General features: G+C 33.0%; 1 protein-coding gene across 5 annotated transcripts in view; it reads right to left on the minus strand.

The window, feature by feature from the left end:
* Positions 1-9736: 9736 nt before the first annotated feature.
* Positions 9737-18737, minus strand: part of LOC132755480 (mitotic apparatus protein p62-like) — a 30048-nt gene continuing 21047 nt past the window's right edge. For all 5 annotated transcript variants that reach the window (XM_060746359.1, XM_060746358.1, XM_060746357.1 and 2 more), the window contains 2 exons: positions 13091-13129; positions 9737-9926 (listed from right to left, as the gene is read on the minus strand). In XM_060746359.1, coding sequence (XP_060602342.1) covers positions 9876-9926; positions 13091-13129 — 90 coding nt within the window. In that variant the 3' untranslated portion in view covers positions 9737-9875. The remainder of the gene's footprint in view (positions 9927-13090; positions 13130-18737) is intronic.

An 18737-nucleotide genomic window follows, 5' to 3' on the forward strand; every position in this document is an offset into this window, starting at 1 on the left:
CCCAAAATGTCATATGCTGGCCATTAATTTTTGATTTGTTAAGTCACTGTCAGATAATAAAAGTTTTAACTGTCATGTATACTGGATTAAAGTACTTCTGAAATCCTTCTTCTGCAATGAAATCTTGCCGAACACACGCACAAAACAACTTTTAAAGTAATCAGAAATGACAATCAATATACACTGTTACAATAAATACATTCAAAATATAGCCAGTTACACTACCACACTTCTTACCAGGGTGACACCGTATGCAACTAGAAATTTTCCATCATTTCACTATTATGTCAGACAAGGGACGGAACACCGCGACTGAAGAACAATGAGAACAATATGAGGGAATAAGAATGTCAAACCTGTATGCCCCCACCCCCTTAGTAGTGGCAATATTAAAATGTGCACATAAAACAAAAATGATCAAATGGTACTAGAGATAATTAGAGTGTTTAAAGTTAATTTTTGAACTCATTACATGTTATATGGATAGACCATTTTTTTATTCTGGTTAAGTTAAATTACTACATGAATATTAAAGCAAAAATACTATTGTCTTCTGGCAACAAGTTTAATGCTACATTCATATGTCTGATAACACTCCAAATGGATATGGAGATTTCAACACAGCATTTAAAAATGGCGGTTTCACTAAAGACAGTGTAAGAAGAAATTTAGTAACAAAATCATTGTTACCCTTCAGGTATATTATTGTCACACAGAAGCTCTATGTTGTATAATTGCACAGGTTTTTTGGTACGTTTGGTACAATCCTAATGATATCATTGTCTCTGGTTAAGTTTATTGTTTAAGTATAAAATATGATAAATGTTACATCCACAATACGTATTATTTTAACAATGTGTATCTTATTCTTGTAATACCAAACAATGTATTTGATTTAGACATATTATTGTTCATCGGTGTATGCGGGCCGGACAGCAAATAATGACATAACAAGACAATTTGTCGCAGTTTGTTGCTTTCTAAAAACTAACAAAACAAAAAACAACGTACGGGCTCTGATAGTTATTTCGTGTTTAATGTTCTATTCAATATCTCATTTACATATCTTTAAATCTAAAGGGTATACGCAGATTAAACAGTGCAATGCCTTTTAAAACTTTTTAGGGAACCATTAACTGTAAATTAAATAACATACAAGTAAACGTACTTATATCTGCAATATAAACACAAAAACCCAATGATAAACTCCGCTTCTTCTTATATATTGTATATAAGAAAAATATACATTAAAACCGCTTTTTGATGTGATATATGAAATGTTGCACATTTTATCTTATTGCATATCAGGCAGTTGTATAAGTAACATGTACTTTTAATCGAGGGAAAAAGACAACAAAAAAGAAAATACAGATATCGATGCATAAACTTGAATAATGTAAACAAATTATGTAATTTTCTCAGAGTTACTGAATCTTTGTTTTATAATGATATAAAGTCACTGGGAAAAAAGACATTGTGTCAAAAACTGCACTTAATTTTAATTGGTTTTTAAAACATTTTAATTTTGATATCAATATTGGTCTAACATCTATTTTATGATTTTAAGTACAAATACGTACACACAAAAATCATTAATATTTTGATAAATATTATTTAAAGTTATCAGGTGTAGACATTTTTTTGAAGTGGTGGCAAAAAATCAGAAATGTATTTCTTGCGGCTTTTAATTAACAGAATTATCGTTAAATTATCATTGAATCTATTAATTAATTATTTATATCAAAGGTAATTAATTAGTGGTTTTTCGCACTCCTTCATAATATAACAAGCTGTGGTTGTTCCAGTTGATGTAGGCGTGTGTCAGAGAGAGAAAAAAATTAATTGATTTGGTATATTTCCTTTCTTTCCTCGAACCATACAGTATTAAGTTCACATTAATCTTAATCAACAGACATGCATACTTAACTTAGTGAAAAGAGTAAACAGTGTAAAATTCTATACAAAGCTGTCACTCATGGACAAAGTATAACGAACGAACTAGCGAACTTCTAATATTCGCTGAATTTGTACAACGGTCTTGTCCTCATCTCTTTTTTTTTAATTTACACAGTATTTCAACATTCAATATAAACATGCTGACATAGGTGGTTCACAGTGTAGAGTACATATATTCTTTAAAATGCACAGGTGCATAATGGTCACATAAAAAGGCAAATACTGGTGTACTAATACGAAAGGTTTGGTTACCTTTACCTCGCTTTTTATCATTCTTCAATAAATGAATTGACGTTCTTTAATATTTCGTGCGATGTAATGATAAATGTATATTTTTACCTATACATCTTTATGTGGTCCATGTGTTATAGTCCCTACTAGCTCATGAATATTTGTCTTCATTATCAAGCCAATTTACCATAATCGAGGAGATATCAAAGCTATATTTCCTGATATTACAAGAATGACGATTAAGATGAATTACAGTTGTTAATCAGACATTGCGATTTTGTTTAGATATAGAGAAAGAAATTTATCTAGATATATACACATGGTGAAAAAGTACCGAAAAACCTCATTTTGATTACATAAGCATAGCCATGATGTATCTGTATCTATGTATCTTTCGACGACATACGAAAACATTCTAAATATATTACATGTATTTTAATTAACTGTTTTAGACATAAACTATGACGTTGAAATAAACCCCACTACAGACCGAGGACCTATCTTTCATCCCCATCAAACACGCTTTGAAAATTACAAGAAACGGGTTTGTTCAGTGCGCTCGCCCTGAAAAAAAATATTCCCGAAACGAAACTAGCCATCCACTAAAAAATAAAGATATTGTGGAATAAGTAAAGAGCAAACGATGCCAACGGGAGTCTAGGATATTATTGTACATCACATAACGACAATGTGCTATGCTGCTATATGTTGTGTCCGTTTGGACTTGAAATTCGTTTCTATGGAAGCGTAATAGTGCCACATTGACATTTCTTTCCTTCATTTTAATCTGTACAATATATATATTTTAAAGAGTTAATTTTTCACATTTTAACTTAAAGTCTAAACAAACAATGTTTCGAATAAATCTGTAAATTTTTCACTGAAAAATGTGAAACTTATACATTTATTTTCAAAAGTTACACATTAAACTGTAAGATTTACAATTGATTCTGAAAATTTCACATTTTAACTGTTAAATAGACACACTTAACTGTAGTTAAGTTACATCCACATCTACATTTTACAGTGTTAAATGTTATATTTACACTTAAATGTATTTTTCACACTAAACAATGTAACATATTGACCTTCATATGTAATGTTAACACTATACTCCGATGAGGAAATTTTACATTTTAACTTGTTTTTATACTATATACTTTAAAATTTGCAAATGAATTGTAAAATTAATACACTTATCTAAAACATGACCTTTAATCAGTAAAATTTACACATAGAATTGTAAATTGTACACTAAATATGATAAAAATTCCACCATGTACATGTAAAAAAAACAAATGCTCATACTACATAATAATAGACATATATGGCGGACGTTCCAACATTTTGGGCTAACAGACATTTTTCTTTGCTCCAGATTTAAACCGACTGTATATGGCGTGTCTTTTTTAACCAAGATTATGGAAGGAAGTTATCTTTTCTGACAGACGTGGGTAAAGACAATCAACTTGTAATATTTCTCTAAGGTTGTTCTAAGATTTGACCAATATAAAAACGTTGAGATTAAGTGGAAACAGGTTAGACCATTTAAACGAGTCTGTTATTTAAACAAACCAAAACCTTGAAGTATGGTATTTAAGACAGTGTAAAATTCGAGAAAACTTAGTTGCCGTAGAGTTCTTGTATATAAATTAATACACTTAATGATCATATGTTTATTATCATTTAAAATAATCTTAAAACTTAAATTATAAAGATTAATATCATATGTGCACTGCCTTTTATGATATACAATCACACTCAATAGCAAATTTGTAAAAAAAAGAATGAGTTGATTTGATCTCATCTCCATTACAAATATTACTTTATATATACAGCGTTTTAATTTCATATATTTAATTTTGCATTTTATATCTTAGCTTTTATCTAGCAGCAGTTTGAATAGACAATTTTGTCAATGAGATACGAAAAATATCAAATGCATGCATCTGCAGTAACTGCATTTTATTTTAGCTTCTGTCAAACCTGTGCTTGAAATACCACGTATAAAATAAGACGTCATTAACTGACAAAAAAGTTTGTTGCCGAGGGATTGCCTTCACTGGCTAAGGCAGTAGAATTGCAGCCACCGTTTAACCCTGTGTGATCGTAAGGGGCGATTAAATGGTTTCGAATTTATCGGATTCTCTTCAGCAGGTGAGGTGGTTTTGTCCCCAGGCCACGTGTTTACAAAGATTGAAAGATCAGGATCAAATTTAAAAACTCTAATAGTCTTCATTGTTTATCCTCATAGATTAAATATCTAATATAAATTTGATAAAAATGGAATCGCAATAGCAAGTTTATGAAATTTTAGAATAGATTCATTGTTATTTTTGCAAGATACGGGCATTTTACAGTTAATCCAAATATTGATCCAGATCCTAAAATTTATCCATATTTTGACCCGAATATTTTTGTCTTTATTTTGTTATTTGTTGATTTTATTTTCAAATCAGCATTTTTTTACAGTATTCTATTAAAACACAATTAATTTTAGGAACATAAAACAATAAAAAAAATCAGAATCACTTGTTCCTGATCTTTTTTTGGGTGAACACGGGTAAGTTTGTAACACCAGAGGTTCGCCAAAATCATCTTTGTGCGCCATATGACCGAATCTGTGTTAGTTCGCCATAAAATCAAACAAAAAAAGGCAAGAACGTTGTTCTTCTCATTTCTCAGTACACTAGCCTGTCAACAAACACTGTTCTTATACTTACATTTCAGAGGGCCTCTTCCATTCGTGCTTTTCACATAAACAGTTACTGTTATTAATATAATATCACATAAGGAAACGCCAAAGAAGGCATATACTGTCTGGTTTGTTTTCTGTATGTGATTTTTATTCAGATGATATTAATCAAATATATGTTTAAATGCGTAAATATTCATGGACATAATTGACTGTAATCAATTTTAAATGGTTTATCTTATTTGTATGGTTATCTGTACGTGACAGGCAAAACCAAATTATTTTTAGATGTTTAAGTAATTAAACATGACAAAACCCGTGAAATCATATGTAAACGTGTGGGTGTAATGAGGATTACTGAAATATCATAAAACAATATTTTGTAAACTCTTTTTAATACAAAAAGTATGTTAAGGATCATTTTTTCAGGGCATACGATTAACACTGAATAAATATGCTTTTACAAATTCTCTTTTAGCAAGCGAAAACATCAACACACTACACTATGTATTGGGGCGTCCGTGGCCGATTGGTTAAGGTTGATCTGACAATTCCTAAGGAATCAGGAAATTTTAAGATTTTCAATAAAAACAGCAAAAACATATTTTATAGCTGGATATGAAACCCTGAACTATGAATACGCAAAATTGCATCAATCCAAATTGTTCCTTCACAATCATACAGTTTTCTAGAACACTGTTTGAGATGCGGGTGCTTTCTTTGTCACATTATCCAATTTTCAAACATCGTAGTATCAGTTTCCAGTTTTTCAACTCATTGCTGTACAATAAATTTCACCAGTGGTTTAATTTTCGATGAGAAAATTGATATCTTTTGTGATTTGTATACCATTTGATGTTGGTCTGCACCAATAACTTTCATATCATTCAATCACCATGTGTGTGTTTTTTTTCTTCAGAATAATCATTTTTATTGTGCAAAATGACCCAAAATTGCAAAGCTTTGCAACGCATTTCTCATATTTCGGGCTGAGTATCGCACAAATATGGATTTTCAGTTTAATTCTACGAAACTTTATCCTGTGCAGAGTTTTCAATTGTAAATGCTCCACTTGAGCTATGGGCAAAACAAAATAAGTTATGTTTTTAAGCTTTTTAATATCGGGGGTGCTCGCTGGAGTTTTTTTTAAAGACACTTCAATGTAGAAAATATGCTTATTTGCATTCTTTTTGGCGGATTTAATTTAACTGATTCCAAAGCATAAGAACCATTGGTACCTTTGCTGATATTTTCATAAGCCAACATTTTTTAATTTACAATAAATGTATAAATATAGAGGAATTGGTCCGTATAGCTGATTTAAGAATTACAATAAACTTCACAATAAAGTGTGTATCGGAAGTGGCGTTTATGATTGCAAATGGTTTTAATAAATTAAATGAAGCATTTCTCAAAGTAAACGTCGTTAAATATATGTATTATTACCACAAATATCTGCCTTTCTACGGCGGTTTAAATGGTACAAATATTTTCAATGATACATGCGTCTTCGAAGTTAAATATTTTGGTATGACGGTTGGAATTTAACTCAAAATTAACTTACTCATTAATATAAATCACTTTAGCACGACGATTAAAATAATACAAGCATCTTCAATGTAAATTGATTTGGTACGACGGTTTTAATAATACATACATCTTCAATCTACGACAATTTAAAATGATACATACATTTTCAATATAAATTACCATTTCCGTAACCATAGCAACTACATTGTCAGTGAAACAATTTAAATGTCGTGAATTACCTCCGAAAATGACCTCTTTCCACAACTTAGTTTAAACAACCTAGCTTTTGACTTTTTAAATTTTAACAGAATCCCACCGATATTCAGTTTTCATTGTTTTTTTGTCATAGCTATATCATTTTTCCCTCCAATGAGAAAAATCAAAACGACGGGAGTATTCTCAATATGGTCCACTAACAACATTCTAAGTATCCTTTGCCTAGCTTTTGTACTTGCGTGACTAACTAGAAATACCCGGAAGCAAGTAAATGAAGATTTTCCCATCTAATCCCCGAGGTACAAACACACTTCACACTTACAAATGGTAATAAATTGGCGTTGATCACGGCAGAGCATAGTAAAACTATAACGGAAAGTGTATTTGAACCCCGGGACTAGAGGGGAAACCCCATATTTGCCAAGTTCCGGATAACTATTCTTGACGTAAAAGTGTGATCTGGACCTTTGAAATGCAGACATTATCCTTGCGCTTGAATTCGTTTCAACGTGTATTTATTTTTAAATACATGCACATCCATGGGCATCAAGATCAATGCATTTTTATAAAAAAAATTCCTTCAAAGTGTACCGGTGACATTTGACCTACTAACCTTGCTTTTGCGTGAAACATCAGCTTGATGTGTAAAACATTTCAAAAGCCATTCATTAAGGATAATGGAGCAGACAGTGTGCAATCTACATTTGAGCACAACACCTCATCATGCCTAACATCTCTGCCAAAACATTTCAAAAGCCATTCATTAGGGCCAATGGAGCAGACAGTGTGCAATCTACATTTGAGCACAACACCTCATCATGCCTAACATCTCTGCCAAAACATTTCAAAAGCCATTTATTAGGGCCAGTGGAGCAGACAGTGTGCAATCTACATTTGAGGACAACACCTCATCATGCCTAACATCTCTGCCAAAACATTTCAAAAGCCATTCATTAGGGCCAATGGAGCAGACAGTGTGCAATCTACATTTGAGCACAACACCTCATCATGCCTAACATCTCTGCCAAAACATTTCAAAAGCCATTTATTAGGGCCAATGGAGCAGACAGTGTGCAATCTACATTTGAGCACAACACCTCATCATGCCCAACATCTCTGCCAAAACATTTCAAAAGCCATTTATTAGGGCCAATGGAGCAGACAGTGTGCAATCTACATTTGAGCACAACACCTCATCATGCCCAACATCTTCGAAGCCCCGAGTCTTCTGGCGGCGAAAATCTTTCCATGCGACCAGGAAAGATAAATACGAGATCAGCTGGTACATCAATGATTTTCACTGCTCCCTATTCAATCAGTTCTTTTGAAATTGCCCTTAAATGATCAGTTTTGTCCAAATTAAAACGGAAGTCCATTTAACATACTTTGCGTGGTAGGGATTAAAAACCACCCAGTAGAATGAATTGTTAACCATTTAAGACAAACAGGATTTGAATTTTGACCTCCAAAAAACTTGACCTTGAAGGTGCGGACCCTAGTCTTGCATGTGACACGAAGTCCGACAGTGGTGAAGACATGTGCCAAACACTGACAATTCATCAGAAAGTTATATGCTGGACAAGATTCGACCTTTGACCTTTTAAGTATAACCTTGACTTTGAAAGTGCGGACATGCGTCTTGCACAAGTACAAATGTATGGTGATCAAGGGTACCAATTTCTTTTGAAGAAGTTATGGACGGGACATAAACTCCAGCTGTACAAAGTGTTTGATAGAACGTTACGTGTGACCTTGACCTGTGAGCTTAAGACACACCGTCTTTTTCTAAGTTTCACTGGAATCTCTCGAATACTTTCAGAGTTCATCTTTTGACAAATAAAAAATACAGACCACGTCAAGATTTGAATTAAATCCGTGACAGACCTAGTTGACTGGCGTTGCGCACAATGCATTGTCTTAATGTAGTGATTATTTCAAAATCTTATACCGACATTTAAAATTAAGAACCGTTTAACTGTTAACTCAAAGTGTGATAGGTAGGGCCCGAGTATTGCGCACAACAATCGTCTTATTATAACGGCATTTTCGCCAAGTTATTGCAATATCCGTTTATGTAATGACAGGCATGCACAAGGCACGAAATTTTCCCTCCAGACAAGGTTGACCTGCAATCCCTACGCGTTGACCATTACCTTGTAGGGGTCTAGTTACAGAAAACACCATTGTGAACATTTGTGCAGTTATTTAGAAAATACCTGTATGTATGAAACGGCTACATTTTTATCATATAATGTTGCGTGCTGCCTTGACCTAGGAAGTACTGTTTTGGTTGTTTCGCATGACCATGATATATCTTATTATAGTGGACATTTGTGACAAGAAATTCAAAATGCCTTTACATGGCAGTATTGGACCGGATACCGAGTGTGACTGATAAAACTCAAAAATCAGTATATAAAAATTAAGTGACCTCCAGTGAGGGTCAATATTAACACAAATGGCATGATTTATATCAATACAAGGCGATGCTGTTTCTTAAATATCTTATTTCTGGGCATTGTAGTTTCAAAGACTTAAATGTCTTTTTCCAATATATTGGTCTATGTAAATTAAATGACCCCTTGGCGGGGAAAATACTGACCCTATAGTGCACAATTGGATTCAGTTTTGTGGAGGTCCCTAAGACATTGCTACATACCAAATATCTTAGCTCTGTGCACTTAAGTTTCACACAAGACAAATAGGTTTTCCTTTTTTTTGAAATCTAGTGACCCCAGGGTAGGGCCTTTTTTGAACCTACGTTCTGCACATCGCCTCAAAAGTAACATATGGGAGTAGTTCAAAAGATGTAGAGCCAAAACGAAATTCTAAAATTGTGACCTTGACATGAGGATTGGTCACATTTGGCTCGGCCCAATGTATTATGCTCAACATTTCTGCCAAGAAGTTTTAATTCCATTTCATTGGTTCAACAGATACAGAGCAGACAAAAAATACTAACAATTGGATGAATGAATGGACTGTCAGATGCATAAGAATATACTTAAAACTTCTTTCTTGTGTGCTAAGTTATATTGCATTTGGTGAGGCTAATTCCCTACTCAAAATATATACTATAAGGGATAAAAAACAATGTATAACAACAGGCATGGAAATAAATGGTATTTTTATTAAACAAAATATCAAAACTGAAGTCTTTAGCACAAATTGTGATAAATAAAAATGGATTTAGCTCTGGTTTCCTTATAATGCTTGTCCAATTGTTTATCTCGAGTATATGATGATTTTACTTTTTGCCCTTTTTAGTTGTTTTCTTGGCAGCTTTCTTGGGAGACACCTGAAAAAATAAACACCAAGTTCATAAATGTATAGTGAAACAACTCTATTGAGTTCTGCAATTGGAAACAACATTCTACAAAAGAATGTTATAAGGTATTTACCATGGACGATTAAGGTTTCATAAATTTAATTTCCCATTTCAAGTTTAATACATATCACTGTCTTGCATACTATATATAAATGTAACAAAACATTATTGAAGTCTTTGTGAAATGTTCAACATTCATACCACCTTTACACCTTTTTTCCCCAAAAACTGCAAAATCCTTAGCTACCAGATATGATACAGACAAGAACTAGAAATGTGTGCATAGGACAAGGGTGCCCCCACACCACCGATTTGTCAATCTTATGTCTCTAGGTCAAATTTTTTTTTGGCTACATGTGCCTAAGTTGAAAACTAAAAATCTTTTATTAAGTAAAGGGCAAATACTACAAATACTGAAAAAATCCACAAGAAAACCTCAAGGTGCATAAGTACACATGCTGACCAACATTCTTGTAAACTTTCAGGCCTACAGGTCAAATACTTTTTGAGTTACATGCAACACAAGTTGAATATTGTAAATTATTACTAAGTCAAGGGCAATAACTCTAAAAATACTACAAATATCCACACAAAAATACCCAGGTGCACAACTACACATACTGAAAACATTCCTGTACTGTTTCATGACTCTAGGTCAAATACTTTTTTAGTTATGTGTGACACAAGTTGAAAATTGAAAATTTTTACTAATTCAAGGGCAATAACTCTAAAAATACTAAGAATATCCACACAAAAATACCCAGGTACACAACTAAACATGTTGAGCAACATTCCTGTGGGTTTTCAGGACTCTAGGTCAAATAGTTTTTACGTTACATGTGACACAAGTTGAAAATTGCAAATTTTACTAAGTTTAGGGCAATAACTCTAAAAATACTAAATATATCCACATGAAAATACCCAGGTGCACAACTTCACATGCTGATCAACAGCAAATGTGGGGGCACAAAAATGCAGTAAAAGGTCAAAGAGCGACTGAAGAACAATTTTCATATGCATTGCACTCCTTTCTTAAGGATAGATTCACTTAAAAACTGTACTTTAACTAGAACTATCACTAAATGTGATTAATACCCCCACAAGTCTGCTTCGGAAATGAGGATGTTACTAGTAACAGAATACCTTGTAATAGAATTGAAACATAGTGTTCTGGTTGTGGGCAATTAAAGATAATTGTGGTTCATGTATGTTGCATTTCCTTTCAATGGTTGGCCATTGATGAAGTTTAATTGAATTACTCTGTAATAAGTCCAGAAAGACAAAGAAAAAGAACAAAGGGCAATAACTCTATAAATACTGAAGATAGAGTTATAGTTATTGTGCACTGCACTTCCTCTTATTGTGCTTGACCATTGTATGAAGTTGTTTTGAATTCCAACCAGTACGTTTTAAGTTATGCTCCGGACAAGGAAAAGTATCAAAGGGCAGTAACTCTGTATTTTGTCAAAATTGAGTTATGGCTCTTGTGCACTGCACTTCCTTTTAATGTCCTCGACAACTGTATGAAGTTGTACTGAATTCCAAACAGTAGTTTTCAAGTTATGCTCTGGACAAGGAAAAGTAACAAAGGGCAATAACTCTGTAATTAGTCAAGATGGAGTTATGATTCTTGTGCACTGCACTTCCCCTTATTGTGCTTGACCATTGTATGAAGTTGTTTTGAATTCCAACCAGTAGTTTTCAAGTCATGCTCTGGACAAGGAAAAGTAACAAAGGGCAGTAACTCTGTAATTAGTCAAGATGGAGTTATGGTTCTTATGCACTGCACTTCCTCTTAATGTGCTTGACCATTGTATGAAGTTATAATGAATTCCAACAATAACTCTTCAAGTTATGGTCCGGACAAAAGAAAGCAATGGAAAAGTAATAAAGGGCAATAACTCTGTAATTACTTTAGATAGAGTTATGCTTCTTATGCACTGCACTTCCTCTCAATGTGCTTGACCATTGTATGTAGTTATATTGAATTCCAACCATTAGTCTTCAAGTTATGGTCCAGACAAAAAAAGAAGGCAATGGAAAAGCAACAAAGGGCAATAACTCTATCATTACTTTAGATAGAGTTATGGTTCTTGTGCACTGCACTTCCCCTTATTGTGTTTGACAATTGTATGAAGTTGTTTTGAATTCCAACCAGTAGTTTTCAAGTTATGCCATGGACAAGGAAAAGTAACAAAGGGCAATAACTCTGTAATTAGTCAAGATAGAGTTATGTTTCTTACGCACTGCACTTCCTCTCAATGTGCTTGACCATTGTATGTAGTTATATTGAATTCCAACCATTAGTCTTCAAGTTATGCTCCGGACAAGGAAAATGCAACGGACAAAAAAAAAAGCAATGAAAAAGCAACAAAGGGCAATAACTCTAATTACTTTAGATAGAGTTATGGTTCTTGTGCACTGTACTTCCCCTTATTGTGTTTGACAATTGTATGAAGTTGTTTTGAATTCCAACCAGTAGTTTTCAAGTTATGCCCCGGACAAGGAAAAGTAACAAAGGGCAATAACTCTGTAATTAGTCAAGATAGAGTTATGTTTCTTGTGCACTGCACTTCCTCTCAATGTGCTTGACCATTGTATGTAGTTATATTGAATTCCAACCATTAGTTTTCAAGTTATGCTCCGGACAAGGAAAATGCAACGGACGTCTGGACCGACCGACCGACCGACCAACCGACCGACCACAGGGTGACTCCTATATACCCCCCCAAACTTCGTTTTTGGGGGTATAATAATGATTGTAATATATTGACGACTCCAAATTGTGACCTTGACTTTTGTAACAGGGGCCTGAATTTTGTACATGACACATCACCTGACAATGGTTATCTTTTGTGCCAAATAATACTAAACTCCCTCAATGCTTGTAGAGGTTTTATCCGTGTACTAACTTTTCCTTTTACCTGAAAGACTGGACCCTCAACACCAGTTACATGTGCATGACACTCATGCTGCTGCAAGTATAAAATCCTTCCATCTCAATGAAGATATGCTTTAGTCAAAGCTTAAACTGCCTTGACACTGCCTGCCTACAAGGGGTGATATAATTTTATGTCTTGTTTCTTTTTTTTAAAGAGGCCTATAAAAAGTAGGATTTATAAATATTCACTTACCTTAGTTGTTTTTGGTCCAGCTTTCTTTCCTTTTGTGTCCTGAAATAAGATTTGTTTCAGAGTAAGTTTAGTTAAAACATAATTTAAACTGGGTTGTGAAGTAAGCATGGTGCTTATTTAAGCAATTTAGTCCATTTCTAAGTACAAGCAAATATTTCCAAGTTCAGTTTTTAATTTTTTAGATGTAGAAACTCAATCTAAACTGTCAAATATGACACTTTAAATTCAGACCAGAAATGTGTCTTCAAGAAGGATTACTCTGTCAGAAATCATCAAACCATTACCAAATTCAATATCTATATATTAATTTGAGTTGAACATTTACAATTGTTGGGGAGATTACTAACAGAATCAATCTTTTTTTCTTTTTTTTTGAACAGAAACTACTTTTTTTTAAAGTTAAAGGGGAATAACTGTCAAAAATCATTAAACAATGACCTGTGCATTATTTTGACATAGATGTCAAATCCAGATGTCAAATTTGAGTTGAATGTGTACAACTGCTGGGGGTGATAATGAACGAAAACTGAAAATTTCTTATTTTTATCGAAGTTAAAGGGGCAAACTCGGCCAAAAATCATTGAATCATGACCAAATTTGAACTTGACCTGCACTTTACTATGACATATCAATATATTAAATTTGCGTTGAATGTGTGTAATTTGTTGGGGAGATAATGAATGGAAACTGAAAATTTCTTATTTTTTTCAAAGTTTAAGGGGCACAAGTCTGCCAAAATTCATTGAACCATGACCAAATTAAAACTTGATCTGCCTATTCCTTTGACATATCCGTTTGATACTGTTGGCTGCATCACAGTACTGCAACAAATCTGACCTCTAACCATTGACAGTAAGTTCAACAAAAGATAATGACCTATGTGCTTTGATTAATATGTGACCTAGGTTGATATTTCTTTCAGTTACTGCAACATGTCACTTACAGTAGTCACAAGAACCTGGTTATAAAGGACTCTAGTCAATTCTTGCAATAACCTATAGATATAAGGTACATTAGAAAATGTAAATTGGTGTTGCACTGATATCTGGTTAAGTTAAAATTTATTTGCAATACAAAAATGTCCCCTTTATCCAAACTCTTATAGTTGAACATTTAACTTTTCATATAACAATATTCAGGGGAGCTCCAGATTAATATTGTTATATCTGAATATTGTTATATCAGTGTAAGGCAACCAATTTGAAAGCCGAGTGTCTGCAGCAACAGTTATCTTTATAAGCAGTATATTGTTATAAGTGGTCAGTTAACTGTAGTATTATTCTCACTTTAATTTTTAACAAATTTCCAAAGGCCTCATTAGGCCTTAAAAAATGCTATTCTTCAAAAGCTTTTATTTTTCAAAAGCTTTTATTTTGATTTCAAGAAAGTCATTAATTGGGCATAATTATACCCTAGCTATCTTTGCTCTTACATTTTGGCATTTAGTATACATATAATTAAGTATGTTGTCTTGAAGTCAAAATAATAACAATTAGTTTACATAATATTGCATTATTACTTATAAATCATTCATCATTCAATTAACTTACAAATTCAATGTTCATTTTATTGAGGTGTTTAAGCATCTCACATGTAATAAATCTATTATAACATTGTTGGATTGTAGCAAAAATGACAATGCTTGTAATAGACCTACATGCACTTTGATTGCTGTAAGATCTAGTAAGTAAAACAAATGAATGGTGCCCAATTGTCCAGATACTTACACCACAGTAATTAATTTTCTCAACAATTTTGCTGTAAGCTTAATTCACTAATTACCAACCAATCAAGTGTTAATTGTCAATAAGGAGACCACCGCAATGTGAAATGTAACAATGCTACCCTGAAGGTTTTACCCTATATTTGTAACCTGGTCAATGAGCTATTGTTTGAACTAGCTATATAAAGCAGTCAGACAGTGTGTCACCTTGCCAGACAAGACACCTTGTCATCTTCAAGGTCAACATCATTAATTACATCAACAGAGGGAAGAAAACTCTCTTCCAAATATTAATCACTGTGAACAGCTAGATATGTAGCCTTATTGAAGCTCTCAACTAAAATTTACAAAAAATGTCTTGTGGATTAACAGACACTTATTGTCAGTAAAATGACCTATGTGAAGTTTGTTAAGAAAACATTTACATTGAAAGTCATTTGTTTTGTAAAATCTATTGATTTTTCTAAATTTTCAAGTCCCAGGGAGAATTAATTTTACCGATTTTTATCAATGAAATTCCATGGTATTCTAGCTCCAGGTCTTGTGCACCTTGCACTACTAGGCAGAGAATTAACACTGTACAGCTCAACAAACAAATGTCCTTATTCAAACATCAATGAGAAAACATTAAGTTCACATGGCGCTATCTCACAGCTCATCATTGATAAAAGTAAATTCAAACAGTTATGAAGAGCTCTTGTACATATAACAGCCTGAGCTGTCCAAATAGATAATGATAGCCAAATAAGGTCATCACTAGATCACGTTTCCCCATTTATCCAACAAGAGTAAATAAATCAAATTCAATTTAATAATGCTGATGTCGAGCAGTTAAAAGGGAAGTGTTTTAAAATGTATAGGAGGCAATATAAACATTATCATAGTGTCAATTCTACAACGTGGAGGGCCAATGTCTTCAACTTGTTAAGCCTCTTTAAAATAGCATTGGACCACAGCAGATCAGAATAAGTACAACTTCAACTACTAAACTAGCCACTCAAAAATGTCCCTTGCATAATTTTAAATGATAAAAAAAGATCAATAAAGATAATGGAAGTATTATTAAGACATTCAAGTTAGCTAATCCTATATGTTCTTACAAACCCTTATTCTAATTCGGTTATCTACAATTTAAAAAAAAATACTGATTCATAATCTTGATAAAAAAAAAATTATAAATAAACACGAGGTTGATTATAATATCTTCCTGGTATGAAATCTGAGTGGAGGGACCAAACTACTATACAAATCTATATGCAGACCTTCACTATACTAATTATGCAGCTGAATTTCAGCATTTTCATTCTCAAACCTATAAAATAAACAATTATCAGTTTAAAATTAACAATGTACAAATTTAATTCTTTAAACTTAAATAAGTATGTTCATTACTTAAAATTAGGATAATCCATGTCCTTTTTTTTCTATTTAATTAATAGTTGCCGCAATATAAACAGCAATTCATTGAAAAGTAAAATGGCCATAATTCAAAGACACAAAAACAATATTGACCCCTATTTAATAAACATTACAAATCAGATAAAGTGACAAATTTCATTGATCAAATTTTTCACAGCTTAGTGCACTGACAATTCCAATTCCACAAGTTTTTCACAAAGGACTATAACTCCAGATAACACTAAAGAAGATAATCCTTGTATTATCATAGAGTTTATTGGTACAAGACTTCAAGGGGTTTTCTTGCATAACTGATCAAACTATACTAAAGTCTGCTAAACATTATTCCATCTTAAAACTGATGCATTCAAATATGTAGGTCAAATACTGTCAGCCAAAACTATACCAAAGGTGCACATTTAGCAAAAACAGCTGCCAAATATCATGAGTAACAGAGTTTACAATATTATGAGATTTACGACTTCCAATTTATAAAAGAACTAAAATAATTTCCAAACTAGAAATGTGCCGTCATGCCACGGATGCCCCCACATGCAGCCAAACTTTCAAATGATAAAATAATACTTGGTTTCAAATTTGTTTGCACAAACAACTTTTTTTATTAAGTTCGAAGCCCTTCAACTTTTCAATGTTAACATGAACCATTTTTATACAAAGGCCAAGGCCAGGATAGTATTCAGTGTTAACCTTTTGCAAATTGCATATCTGTAGCCAAGATGATGACTATGCATACATTTCCTCGAAAACTGAAAATTAAAAAATTTCCAACGTTCAAGAGAGATAACTTTGTACAAAATCATCGAACCATGACCAAATTCAATCTTGGCCTGCTTATTCCTAAGAAGTATCTATATGTTGAATGCCAGTTGAAAGTGTATAACTGTTGAGGAGATCAGGAAAAGAAATTAAAAGTTTTTTTTTCAAAGTTCAAGAGGGATAACTGTCAGAAATCCTCAAACCACGACAAAATTCAAACTTGACCAGCATATTCCTGTGACATTATCCATATATTAAATTTGAGTTGAATATGTATAACTGTTTGGGAGATAATGAACAGAAACTTCTCTCTAAATTTAAGGGGCATAACTTTGTCAAAAATCATCAAACCATGACCAAATTCAAACTTGACCTGCACATTTCTATGGCATATCCATATCTTAAATTGGAGTTGAATGTGCATAACTGTTGGGGAGATAATGAACAGAAACTGCATTTCACCAAAAGGGGCATAACTGCCAAAAATCATCGAACCATGACCAAATTTGAACTTGACCTGCATTTTCCTATGATATATCCATATGTCAAATTTGAGTTGAATATGTGCAACTGTTACCAAGATAATGAATGGAAACTGATGATGGAAGGACGGAATGATGGAGGGACAGAAGGGCGGAATGGGGTAACATTATATGCCCCAGCCAATTTATAACGCCGGGCATAAAAAATTAAAAACATTTGAGCAATACCATCTAAGTTGCTAAAGGAATCCTCTTGTTCTACATTATACATGTATAATACTACTGGTCTGAACTTTATAAATGAACCACAAATTGAGGAAGTCTTGTTACGGAATATTTCTTCAAAGAAAGACAAACATTATATATCAGATTTCCTTCACGAAACAAAAACTTAAAAATAAATGGCATTAATGGTTCTTTTAACTAATAATCTACCTTAGGGTGAAAGGAACAATGCTTTAAATGTTAACAGTTACCACTAGGTTACACGAGTTACCACTAGCTTACAAGAGTTACCTAACTTGCTTACGACAGTTTCAGTCATCCACGTGCAAGCAATTACTTAACATTTTGATTCCAGATTTATATTTACAGTAGCAACAAATTATTAACTTGCCCATATAAAACCCGCGGAAGTAGAATCAAGAGGACTTTTGGTATTAAAGACTGCTCTATTGTCTACCAAACTGTCATGCAAGGTGTTACACTGAGCTGGCTTATTACACCGATTGTTCTAATTTTCATAGCAACAGGTAAGCAGATGGGTTTTTCTTAACTTGCTTTGAATTGGAAACTGTCCATTAAAAGTTCAAGGGATCTGGAGATCAAAAAACAAAATGAGTTATCATCAGTAAAGAGACCGGTAAGACTTGATGGATAATAACTCTTTGATTATAGGAACTACAAATGGTGCAATTGATCCGCTCTTGTCTGATATTCTTACATTTTAACTATTACTTAAATAGACTCGTTCAGCTTCTATTTTCAGAACTGTCCTTTATTCTTTTGGGGATATCAAACTGAATATTCAAACATAGTCATTAATCATTATAGAGCCTGGTCAGACTGCATTGTACAGGTTGTCCATGCTTTATACTGGTGACAAAGGCTAATTATTTTTGTTTCCATCTCAATAAGGGTTAAAAGTAACAATGATTCCTGAAAAAAATTAATTGTAAGCACATTTTTATGCACAATATCTTTTTCATAGCAGACTAATTTAAAAATTAATTTTAATGATGAAGAGTTACTTCATGCAACATACAAA

This window comes from Ruditapes philippinarum, unplaced genomic scaffold, assembly GCF_026571515.1.
Source record: "Ruditapes philippinarum isolate M1 unplaced genomic scaffold, ASM2657151v2 ctg219_1_1_1_1, whole genome shotgun sequence".
NCBI classification, from domain to species: Eukaryota; Metazoa; Mollusca; class Bivalvia; order Venerida; family Veneridae; genus Ruditapes; species Ruditapes philippinarum.